This window comes from Anoplolepis gracilipes, chromosome 16 (genome assembly GCF_047496725.1).
Source record: "Anoplolepis gracilipes chromosome 16, ASM4749672v1, whole genome shotgun sequence".
NCBI lineage: Eukaryota > Metazoa > Arthropoda > Insecta > Hymenoptera > Formicidae > Anoplolepis > Anoplolepis gracilipes.
The window spans coordinates 5,257,641-5,270,990 of NC_132985.1; the positions used below are offsets into that span (position 1 = coordinate 5,257,641).

Below are 13,350 nucleotides of genomic sequence, written 5' to 3' on the forward strand. Positions count from 1 at the left end.
AAAAATGTTTCTCGTCAATTTTCACGAATTAAATAAAATCCAGCACACGTTCGTGTTATCGCAGGACTGGTCGATTCCATTGCCGGAGACACGAACGTCGTGATTTGATTAATCCAAGTCGTGAGAATACGCGATGATCACTGCATACATCGATGAGATGAATTTTCAGAAGCGATACAAGTAAATCCGTATTATCACGAATTTAATAAGGATTTTTTACGATTTCTTTTCATGAGTAAACGACATTATTAATTTACTCATAATTTTACAACGAAATTATGCGATCCGCCTGCTTTTAACCAATTTTTTCTTATTAACCTTTTAATATGCCACTAGAAGGAAAAAAATATCAACCTTCTATCTTTGTAAAATTGTATGAATGGATATAATAAAAAATTATTATTTTAATAATAATTATTAAATTATATTATTATTATTAAATTATTTTTCTAAGAAACAAAAAAGAATCCAGCATCTTCCCTCTCACGTTTTATTTCACAACGATAGCATATTAAGAGGATTAAAAGGAGTCTTCTAGTTCCTAATCTTAATTTTATACCTAATCTCACTACACACCTATATTATAACGTTCGCTCGATCGTAAATTAAAAATAAGTATTAAATTACGCTGTTTGTTTTGAAGAAAAAGAAAGAGAATAGACTCACTTGCAGTTAAGCTGGCCGCGGCGCTGAGCTGGGTCGGCGCCGACGAATTCACAGTTTGCCGTTTCGGAAATGTTGCGTATTGTGACGTCAGCTGATCATTACTGGGCGAAACGTACGTCCATGAAGCGTCCACGGCGGCGCCGCCGGTGCCGGTGGTATTTTGTTGTGACGTTCCATAAGGTGGACTATAACGGTAGCTAGATCGAGAGCCAAAGGGCTGCGTAGAGAATGCTGGTAAGGATTGATGAGCTACCGTACCCGAGGATTTGCTGCTACTGTAATCCTCGGAAACAAGTCCGCTGAGACCTAGAAAGGAAAGAAACAAAAAAGATATATTATCGAAAGATTTAGAAGAAGGATCTCAAGGATCTTTTCACCGCAGGTTTTCTTCACCAATTCTTTTCGGACACAATCTTTTCTTTTTTAAAATGTCACCGTGGAAGTCATTATTTACTGCGCATCAATTTTCAAGTGAGTTCATATCTTTGCAGACCAGAAAATTCGACGTTAAAATCCATTTAAAAGTGTAAGTTGAATTTGCAGTTGAAAGATAAAACAAAAAATAAACAAAACTAATCCTAATTAAATAAAATTAATAAAGCTATGATATATGATAAATATACGATAACTTTATATTTCTGAATTTTGCTAAATAATATTTTTAACGAAATACGACATGATTTGTTATATTGAAAGATACAATGAGAGAATAAAATTCTTTTGCATTATTGTAATAAATCTTTTCACAAAAAACTGCAATTTAAAAGACTTTATGCTCCTCGAGTCGCACTGAGGATTATCGTCAGAATTGTAGTCATCCGTTTAATTGTCAGATGTACAGAATCGAGCAAAGACGTAAAATTATTGTATCAATTATCTCTGCTATTTACCTTGCGTAGCGTTCCAAAGCTGAGGCGACGACGCCAGCTCCGTAGGGCTGCCAGTCATATAAGGAATGGCGGCGTAGGTACTCCCTGTGCCGGTTCCAATGCCCATCGTGCTTACACCGCTTATCGGCCGATAAGATGAGCTGTAACAAAAAGAAATTTATTATATTATATAAAGCAGAAATACTTATGACTCTGACAGAACCGATTGTAAAGTATAAGGGAGGTTCTGCTGTAAATTAAAAAGAAACTGCACGGATCAACTGCATCTACTTTACGTCAAAAGTTAATAAATCTAATAAATCAAGATTCAGAAATTTGGTTGTGCAAAATACTTTTAGCTTTTTAAAATATAAAATTAATAATTAATTTGTGAGTTAAAGATTTGCTCTGTATAATATAATTTAATCTCCAAAGCGTAAATATTATCTTATATTGAACTAATTTTTTTTATAGTGACTGTGTAGAGAAAAATTCATCAAAGTAAAAATTTTAATTTTACAGGACATTAATATTTACTTTAACTCACAAATTATTTATTAATTTGATATTTGAGAAAAGATTAAGTGCTTTGTACAATGTCAAATTTATGAATATCATAATGTATGTACATTGTAGGAAATTGTCTAAGAATTCAGACACATCTTTGTTTGAATTTTCAAATCTGAGCGAAAGTAATTTTGTCCGAAAATAATTTTCAGACATTCTTCTGAGCTTTCAGGAAAATGACTTTGATAATTAAGACATATTGTTTGAAGTTATTTTCAGACATTCAGATCTGAAAATTCAGACAAAAATGTGCCTGCATTTTAGGCAATTTTTCACAATTGTATTTTTCACAATATATTAAATTTATTAACTTTTGATCTGATTCATCCTAAATTTTACTCTACAATCAGCTTTTTTAGGATAATCTCGAAAACTAATTAGTTATAATTATAACAGTAGTAAACATTGATTACTAATAATCAAATTATGCTTTTTTCATCTATCTACAGTATGATGATGAAATATTTGAAGACATCTGAGTTGTGGTTTCAAAATTATTTAAGAAAAACTGTACACGTTTATAAATAATCAAATAAGCAACGGCTTCGTTTGTGGCTCGTGCGTCTCGTGTTTCACGCGTAGATCACGTCTCGCGCGAATAAATACGCCCCTACCCATGGGATTTCAAGCGGCGTGCATCGCGTGAATCGATCGAGACACCCCGGACATTCTTACTTTTTATTGCGGGTCATCTGTAAGCGTATTATACATAAAAAGTATATGCATGTATATGTCAGACCCGAAGAATTTCGGGACGTAAATGGAATATTTTCTCTTTTTTTCGCAGCTGGAAGCGAACAGATGACAGTGCCGTTATCGGGCGCTGGTTCCGCGTCGAAGACACCGGAAGGTAACTCTCGCGAGGGAGAGCGGAAGTTCGCGGTCCGACTTTGCGAATGCGGGCGCGTGCCCCGAAGGGGGCACGTTCCCTCTCGACCATATAATTCTTCTTACATGTCTTCCTTTCCCTCCCTCCTGCTGCGGATGACCCCGCATAAAAGTAACCAGGAAACAACACGGCTACTCCATTACCTTTTTGTCATTACCATTACGAGTTGTTTATACCTGGTCTCGGTTCGCCAGCCACTCGAAATGCACCCGGGGGTCTAATACCTGAAACGACTCGGTATAACGAGGGCTTTTGGGGGTCGTATGGCGCGACGAAGCGAGTTATAGCTCTACTTAGAAGCTCTTTCTTTCTCTTTCTTTCTAAAAAAGAAACGTCATCATTTATCATGTGATGAATGCGAGGAATGCGAGCGAGTCACCAGCACATAAAGTATACCCCCTCGCCTCTCCCCCCCCCCCCCGAGAAGTTTCAGAAAATGCCCTTCGCATGGAAGCCAAGGTGATGACGTATCAATTAGACTACGTTGTAGATGAAAGTTAAGTACTTGATGCCTACCTTAACATTATTGTTGTTGACATCTTTATTTATTTTATCTATATACTTTTAGCAACTATAATAGATATTTATTCAAACCTTTTAAAAATCATTGAAAATTACCTGATTTTCTATTTTTGTCCAAAATTTCAGGTAAAGAGGATGCTTTTAAAATGTTTTAGTGGAACTTCCTAAAATAAATTTTTTTATCATATATGTATTTTATCAATTATATGGTTTTCACTTATAAAAATTACAAAAGAAAAATTTTTCAAAGCCATTTAAGTTTCAAGTTGTTAGATTTTACAAACGTATTGAAAAAAAAAAAAACTGAATAGCTTTTAATATAAACATTTTTCATTTGCATGTTAATTTTTTATCACTAATAATTACAATAAAAAGAATATGCAGTACATATTCTTTTTACTGTAATTTATTGATGCTTACAATATAAAAACATTATCAAAAATAATTTTTTTTAATTCCCTGGAAGCCTAATAAAATTCCAATGACAATTCCTTGACTTCTCCAGGTAAAAAAAATTCCTGAGAAGGCTTTTTCCAGGCAGTAAACACTCTGAACAACTAAAAATATAGTTGTCTGAAAAAAATTTACATACCTTTCATATACCTTCTCTGATCCTTTTAAAAATAAAGAGTAGAATATAATAAATTTGAAAAATAATATATATATAAATATATTATCCTTCGATCATGAAATCCGACAGTGAATGCCGAGATTAGCCTGCGTAAATAAGTAAAAATTTGTTTTATTGCATTTAATTATGCGCGTGCGAAAGACCACCGCGTGCCACGCGCGTATACATCGCGCACGTGCACTTTATCTCCGGGCGCGCATTAACGTGTTCCAAACAAGGTAAAGAAGCGCGGCCCCGGCTTAAAACAAACCAAAGCACCGCCGTATGTTCGCGGTCTGATGTCAATACGGATGCGACCTTGAGCAGCCGCGCGATGCCCCGAGCACGTTTCTGCATACCGGTACGTGTCCAGAACGCACCTTCGCGACCGTTCTCGACGATGTCGACGATTCTCGTGACGCTTTCCTTCAAGCGATATCCTCCAAACCTGGCCGTCACTTGACAGGAGAGAGAAACATCGATAAGCCAATTTCGGGGCTCGAAAAAAATAGAGATTCGTGAAAACAAGAGCCCGTAGATTATATGTATATGTATACATATATTTATGGATATAAATATAGATTGACATTTAATTTTAAACTTAATCTAAATTTAATGATATATATATATATATATATATATATATATATAATATAAATTTGAATAATAAAAAATAGAAATTTTTTACGAAAGTGAAAGATACAAATTTGGCAATTTTTATATTCGAGTAAAAAATTGTATTTACTAGAAGAAACCGTTATAAAAACATCTGGGAAGTGTTTTTCTTGGACAGGACGTTTTAGAGTGTACGAATTCGATAATTAATTTCAGTTTGAATTTTTAGAGTTTTGAAATTGAAGTTATATCAATGTTCTTTTTTTAGCATACACAAACGGCACGTGAGTAACTAGACGAAAACTGCGACTCGCGTGCAAAAGTGCATTGCCAGCAATATGCCCCGATTCGTCGGCGTAGTCGTGACGAATATGAAATTTGCAGGCCAACACACAACGAAGAGACACTCGACACCAAATATGATCTGACCCTCGCGAAATCTGCTTAGGTGATTTACATTTATGTAACATTGAGGCAGGTTATGACACTTAGCAGTATTGACGACGATCGAATTAATCAGATATTTTCAACAACACTTAATCAATAAAATCAATTTTCAAGCAAAAATTACCAAGTGGAAGAATGAAAAAAGGAAATCAGTTTTTTTTTTTTTTCCTACCAACGCGAGCATATAAAATTGAAATTCTTCCGACTCATTATGCGACGAATACTCTCATATTTCATTCGGTAAAAATTTTGCAACAATTCATCGCGTCGGGAAATATCTCGCATATGCCTAACTGTTATTATTTTTATACGCAGTTTCGATGGCAAAATAAGTGCTATGCATTTTTCAACGGCGATGCCTCTAACGGTTTCGATTGTCTTAGGATGTGTCGTACATCTGACACGAGCTCGACGATGGCACGAGGATGCGTCGACTTAAGTGCATCGCGCTAAGTGCGACAGAACGTCCATCCGATGCAATACGAGACCGTTCCTCGTGAAACTGGTTGCGCGTATCCCGGATGGTTTGCGTGTACCAGGTGCAACCGGGTACTTTGTAAACCACTAAATACGAGAAGAAGGGAGAGAGAGAGAGAGAGAGAAAACAGTATTAGACGGGCACGCGCTGCGTGCAATTACACACTCGGTGCAGCGATCCGTGCGATCCGCGTCCCGCTTAATGCATTTCGCAATGTAAACGACCGACCGATGGCATGTTATATAGACGGAAGGAACCTTCCTCCGACGAAACTATGAAAGGTCACGCGCGTGTGGATGCGACAAGGATAAAAAACAATATATATCACATTCCACAAATATTATTGCGACATGAAATCAAAATCAATCGTCGCGAATCTAGAAAACAAAAAGCAATGCTCCTCGATGTTTAACGATTCAATAATGATCTCTCGATTATGCGGGGACTATAACGTCATTATTTTTAATTCCGATTAATGCCGAAATGGATTCTATCTAATGTTAAGGTCAATAAGAATAATTCTCTCCCTGTTTTTTTTTTTTTTTTTTTTTTTTTTCCCATTGCTACTGCGATGGGGAAAGCATTTCTTTCACATATATAGTTTGCGGTTGGCAGGCACGCATGATGATGGCCCAACGTTGAGGAAAGTAATGCTTAATGACGTAACGTCACACTAACAGGAATCGAGAGCGACTCTATGACCGGCACGCGGGCGTGTGCGTGCACGCATATTCTATGCGTGCGTAACGGCTGCACGGGGAGCTCAATAATGGATCTCGGGTTTCTTCTAAGAATCTCCGTCGCTTTTATTTAATACCATTGCCGCCCGTAATCTCAAACTCTTCCTATCCCGCAAGACGATCGCGAGATGTAACAATCTTTGATGATTATTCAGACAATCGGTGAGAGATCAATCGGATGCATCGAGCAGGAGAACTTCCCTCTAAATAAAATAGTATGATTGAAATAAAATACAAATTAATATGCTTATTTTTTTTTTTTTTTTTTTTACAAGATTTTTATATCTCAACTTTTCGATCGAGAAATTTTTCAGATCGGTTCGTCGGAATCACATAACGCGACAAGTTGATTTAATAAACAGATAATAACAAGATAAATGCGCGGCAGATATAATGCGCCATTAGTATTTGCCACCGGAGAAAGACGTAGGGTTCCTCACACAGAGTCGAGGAGTGCGAGTTTCGCGAAATCCAATATAGCGAGTTTAATGTCGACGGGGTTATAGCCCTGCTGCCGTAGGACTATCTGAATCCACCGAGCTGATAAGACGCTTCTCACGATGGCCTGCGAAAGAGCAGGGGGAGAATGTTGCGGGTAAAGATGAGCACGATAAATCTACGAGACGAGTAAACGCATCGGATGAAGGGTGAAAGATGCGCGCGTGTTTATTCAGGACTCAGATATCGACGCGAAAGTCAATACGATCTAGAATTCCACGACATAAATCGATAATATGATGCGAAAGCAGAATTTTGAAGACTCGGAAATTAAATTGAACGCAAACAAATTCTCCGATATTTTTTTCTTTTTTTTTTTAGATGCATCAGATGAAACTAAAAATCTTAAAATTTTATTAAAGTATTCGCGATCGAGTGATAAATAAAATTATCTTAATTATTTGGATCGTTAAAAATTTAATCAGATATTACTATGTGTCTCTTGATATATAATAATAATTCTCTTACGATAAAAGTCCACTTTAACGATCTATAATTCGCGAAAAAAAAATCAAGACAGAATTTTATTTATAATTTTATGTGTACCGGTACATATTTTTTAATGTGTATGTCTTCTAATCTATATATTTTATATATAATATATATTTTTGTTCTTTAAATTGTTTTTTGTGTTATACGACACATAAGATTTATAAATAGAATTCTATGCTGAATTCTGTCACGAATTATGGATTTTTCAAAACGAGCTTAAAACTTTCAGTTAGAGAAAAAAAAAATATGCAGGGAGTAGAATATTATTATATGTACATATAAGTAAGAAGTATTTGAAGTTATATATTTAAAGATTCTCGTGTCGTCAAAAATCTTGTAACACGGTAGATATCTCGTATGACAAGAGATAAGAAGGGCACCATTTCTTATTTGCTTAGCCGTATGAAGATTGGTTAAGATATCATAGTTGATCTTTTTATACGCGGTCAGGGTTGTGTAACGAAACGAAAATAAATCACGTTAGTTTATGAATTTAATATCTGCATATATAATATACGAGAGTAGCAAAAAAAAAATTACATTTCAAAAATCACGCGGGAATGGGAAAATCTGAAGGTGCGTGAGATAAAATAGCATTCCTTCAATAATAGACATGTTTTTAGTTTTATTTATTTGTAAATATTAAATTATTAAATATAGAATTAATTACTATGTAAACTTAGAACATTAAATGTAATGTAGAAACCTAATATCGATAATATAATCCGCGTGCGCAGGAGAATCGTATGACATCTGAGATTTTACAGAAAAATTCAAGAAAAAGTTCAGCGTACTAAATATCTATCAATATCAGTGGGGGGTGGCGGGGGGGGACGTGTAAAATAATGCGATGTTTTTGTTCACGTCGGATTTATTTGGCTGCGTCAAATTATTATCAAGTTCTCCATTCGCGCTTTATTTTTATTTTAACCAGATTACGATAAAACCAGGGCTTCTGAAGAAAGTACAATTTAATCGATGGAGCCAAAAAAAGAAGTGCAGTCAAAACGGTAAACTGATTAAGCGTATATCATGTAAATATAGTGTATATATAATGCATGTGCGATTACTAACAGACAAAATAAATAACAAATTGTAATACGATCGACACAAAGAAGTGCCGCAAGAAGAAATATAAAACAAATAAAAATAATAATTAATGATTTATAAATTTGCATTCTTTCTAAATTAATTACATTTTAATTATATATATATATATATATATATATATATATATATATATATATATATATATAAAGTAAAAATAGACAAATATATGTTAAAATATTAATGAATAAATAAAAATAAATAATAATATTGATAACAAATAATAATAATAATAATAAAGACAAAGTTATTATATATAATAATTTTTGTAATATACAGCGGTTATATATAATCTCAAAGTTTTATTCAAAATCTGCGTAACGTATATAATGACCTTATTTTATCAGGATTCAGCTCATTCCACGTCACGTTATAAATAAACAGCCTATGCGAAGCGTCACTTGAGAAGATATGGAAATACCGAGTATGAGACAAGCGCGTGCGTTAAAAGTATAAACTGTTCAAAGGTTTTTCTAATTTTTTATTAGAAAAAAAATACTCACTGCATCTTTTAGCAGGTGCGATCGGTCTGAGGTCGATATGTGCTTCGATACGTATCTCTTTTCCTCGTGTCTTTCTCACCGCGTTTGCGCTCGTCCTCTGATTCGTCGCAAGGAATGAAAATGTCAAAGAAGACAGAACAAAAAAAAAACATGAAAAAAAGGCGGAGCCGTGAAGGATAAAGGAATATAACTCGGGGAGAGCCCCGTATCTGTCACCGGGCAGACAAGAACTGAGCGAAATATCATCTAACGGCACGAAACGTCGAGTCGGAGGAGTCGGAGGACCTCGCTCGAAGGTGGTCAGGATTTTCCCCTTCCTTCCCACCCCTCCTACGAGTGCCTACCGGTCCACCGGTGGGGATTCTCTCCTGTTGACGGCGGACAATTATCCCCACTCCTATTATTTTTAGCGCGTTTCTCTCCTCCCCCCCTTCCTTCCTACTTATCGGAGATACATCGCGTCGACGATGGCATTTCTCTCGCACTGACTGTATGCTCCGACATCGTCTTCCCCGACCGTGCCTTGTCACGAGGGCATCCCCCACCAACGTAATCGACCACTCGAGACGCCCCACTATTCAAAGGTTCTTCTCTGCCGATTAGTAAACGAAGGCTCGCTTTTGTCCTGCGTCGAGGGACCGCCGTCGCGACGCCACGCACGTGTTATAAAAAAACTTTCTCTCCTCTATAGAAAAAAAAGTCTTAATATCCTTCTCAGACCTTTCATTATTTTCCAAAAAATACAGTGACTTCTTTTCTTTATATATAACTCGACCTTTTACGCTTTTATGCTTATTGCATATAATATTTTAGCGATACAATAATATTGACATATATTTGTTTTTTTTCTCCAATTTTTTTAGAAGACAATACGAATTATAATAAATCAAGATTAATCCTCGAATATAATCCTTGATAATTTGACTTGAATAGGATATTAATTATATATTAAATATATATATATATATATATAAACAAACGTATCACTGAATTGTCTTTTTTTACCATACTTTAGATATTTTAATTGTGATAATCTTTTTTTATAACAGGTTTATATATATAAATATATATATATATACATACTCGTATCACAGAATAAAATCAAATATTAATTATTTTTAGAGTGACAAGCAATTGCCAGTCACTACGTCTCGGGTGGAATCTACCACGTGTCACTTCCGCCGGCATGCTCACATCGAAAGACGACCGCACGTGGACATAAGCGAAGGAAAACAAATGCTGGAATCACCTTCAGATGTACAGCTGCGTATATTGCACGCGTGTCGCGTGATATCTTAGATCGTGAGATTGTTTTAAACGGGATATTCAAACACACGCAATTTACACGATTAAGCAGAATATTTTACATGCGCAGAAATGGATTTTTGAAATCTTTTTTCAGAAAAGGACTATCACATTTAAAATATCTAAAGTATGATAAAAAAATTATAATAAAAAATCAATAGATTATATATGACTTTGTTCTAGTACGAGAGGCTTTATCCCATGCGATTCGTAGAACGCGGTATAGATGTATTTATGAACTGTAAACTCTCAAATGACCTACACACAACAAACTTTGCGCCACTATTAATGATTCGTTCTCGAATTTCTTTCTTCGTATTATAACTGCATAAATTACGATTTAAGCTGTGAGATTTTTAAAACTGATATTTTTCTTTTGTTTGCCTGTGTAACTTTAATTTAATAAACTGAAAGATATAAATTATAAGAAGATATAAATTCATAAGGTTACTCATTAACATTTTATGGCTTATTCTTGAATCTGTAACTGATGAGAAAGAAAAAAAGAAAGTTCAAACTTTTTTGTTTTTAGTTTACTAATAATTTTATATAAATATTATCTATTGTTTTGATTAATTCTATTAATTAATATAAATTATAAATTATAGCGTTCTAGAGAATAGTTTAAGCTGTGAGATTTTAAAAACTGATATTTTTCTTTTGTTTGTCTATGTGATATTTTAATTTAATAAATTGAAATATATAATAGAATATAAATTTTAAAATATAAATGTATAAATATAAAACTCATAAGGCTAATCATAAGATTTTAAGACTTATTTCTGAATCTATAACTGATGAGAGAGAAAAAGAGAGAGAGTTCAAACTTTTATCTTTATTTCACTATAATTTTATATAAATATTTATTATCGATTATTTCGATTGATTCTATTAATTAATATAAATTATTGCGTTCTAAAGGATAGTTGAAATAATTATATCTTATACTAGATTATAGCAATTAGCGTTGTTACATTATGAATGATAAATTAGTCCAATATAATAACGAATAATTTATATTTGACGAATGTAAGTTTGAAATAAATTTATATAATCTCGACATGTATGTACATACGATTGCGTAATAGGAGCGATCAATTTCTCTGCATTGGCGTAATCTCTCACATCGGTCACAAAATGGAGCAAACAGCATTAAAAAGAAGCGGATCGCGCGCGATCTGCACTCGAACTTTTGATATTAAATTTGGAAGGTCGTGGCCCGTAACACGTGTACAGTGCGTGAGTGAATCAACAAGCGCGAAGCTCTTAAACGTACTATAGATCTCTCTCTCTCTCTCTCTCTCTCTCTCTCTCTCTCTCTCTCTCTCTCTCTCTCTCTCTCTCCCCTCCTCTCTCTCTCTCTCTCTCTCCCTCTCTCTCTCCCTCTCTCTCACATTTTATCTTTCTCCGTCTCAATTACATTCGTAGCGATGAAAGTGAGCGCGGTCAGCCGACTGATCTCTTTTCGTGGAATTGCGGAGTGGCAGTCGATGGGTATCTATCAGTCAATCGCATTGATCGGTCAATAAATCCTTATCAAATGCAGATTCAGCGCATCAGATAAGACTAACTCTACTGCGATCGTGAAGAAATAAATCGCGGAATTGCTTGATAATATAACCGCTATGGTATCGAGAAGAGTTATCGCGATCACCTATATATTAATTATAACGATGCCTTGCGTGGAATTACTTTTTTTTCCCCTTTTTCTGCGAAGTGGTACTGCAAATTTGATATTTGCCAAAGGTGTGTTTCTTCCCTTGATTCCCCATGAATATTGCCCATTTATTCTGTCACTGCAATAAAGATAAATCCAGCGGTCATTCCGTGCGCGAATGCACGCCGATCAAAGTGAATCAACATGGAACCTTGGATTCCATGACGCACGATTCCATGCCTTCGACGATTCTTGCAATTCGAGCAATCTGTCTCGTTCTCTTCTCGGAATCGAAAGATGGCAAACAATGCGATCCGTGGATCACTTCGATCGGTGAACGAACCCTCATCGTCGGCGAACATCGGGCACGAAGAGAAAAAAACGCGAAATCCGGACACGTAATTATTCCTCGTTTGTGTTATTTACCGTTATTAATTGACGCATTTTTCTTATTATTTAAAAAAAAACATTAAAAAATTTCAATATTACATAATCTACATATCAATTATTATGATTGAAAAATATATATTTTATAGTCAAATCGAGAAATTATAATTACAGCAATGTTGCTTTAGCATTTTTTATCAAATATATTATTCTTATTGTTTAAAAAAAACATTTAAAAAATTTCAATATTATATAATCTACATATCAATTATTATCATTAAAAAAATACATATTTTATAACCAAAGAAAAGAAATTATCATTATAGCAATGTTGCTTCAGCATTTGTTATCAAATATATTAATATCCAAAAAATTCCTATTGACGAAGCTATAAATAAAAAGAAGGTAAAGATAAAAATTGCAGCAAAGTAATGGACGACGAACGATCAAAATAAACTGCATCGAAGCGGCGGAATAGAGTGTCGGAGACGATCATACACACACATACACGCCCTAGGTTCTGGAGTACCTAAATTCGAAGGCTCGTGCCCAAGATGAATCAACAAACACAACGGCGAGAGTGGGGACAACCGTCGCTTTCACATAGATGTTAGCATAGGGCTGGGCAATCGTTATAATCCTCTACCGACGGTCACGCTTTGTTTCGGCCTTGTATCGCCTACGCATACAGCCCTTCGCGAACCGGAACCAGCCCTTAAGCCCGCGAGTAAATATTTTGGCGCGGACGCAAAATAAAGCTCGCATATGTTTTTACACAATATGGTTTTAGCACGTTTGATCTTACCGCACTTGAAGGAAAAAAGTTTTTTCAAAATTTTTTAAATTTAAATCATATATTTGGATAAAAACCAATCTGACTTCCCAAGTCATTAATTATTATATAAACTAATTATTCCTCAGCGCCGAGATCATTTCCGTTTATCTAACCGCACTGCTTTAATAATTAATGCAGTCGACATGTCGAAACACGAGTTGTA

At 34.9% G+C, this 13,350-nt stretch overlaps 1 protein-coding gene across 3 annotated transcripts in view; it reads right to left on the bottom strand.

Moving 5' to 3' along the window:
• The window catches only part of LOC140674387 (uncharacterized), a 63,801-nt gene that overhangs the window by 14,065 nt on the left and 36,386 nt on the right, over positions 1 to 13,350 (bottom strand). For all 3 annotated transcript variants that reach the window (XM_072907876.1, XM_072907877.1, XM_072907878.1), the window contains exons 5-6: positions 1,557 to 1,696; positions 667 to 972 (exon numbers count right to left, since the gene is read on the bottom strand). In XM_072907876.1, coding sequence (XP_072763977.1) covers positions 667 to 972; positions 1,557 to 1,696 — 446 coding nt within the window. The remainder of the gene's footprint in view (positions 1 to 666; positions 973 to 1,556; positions 1,697 to 13,350) is intronic.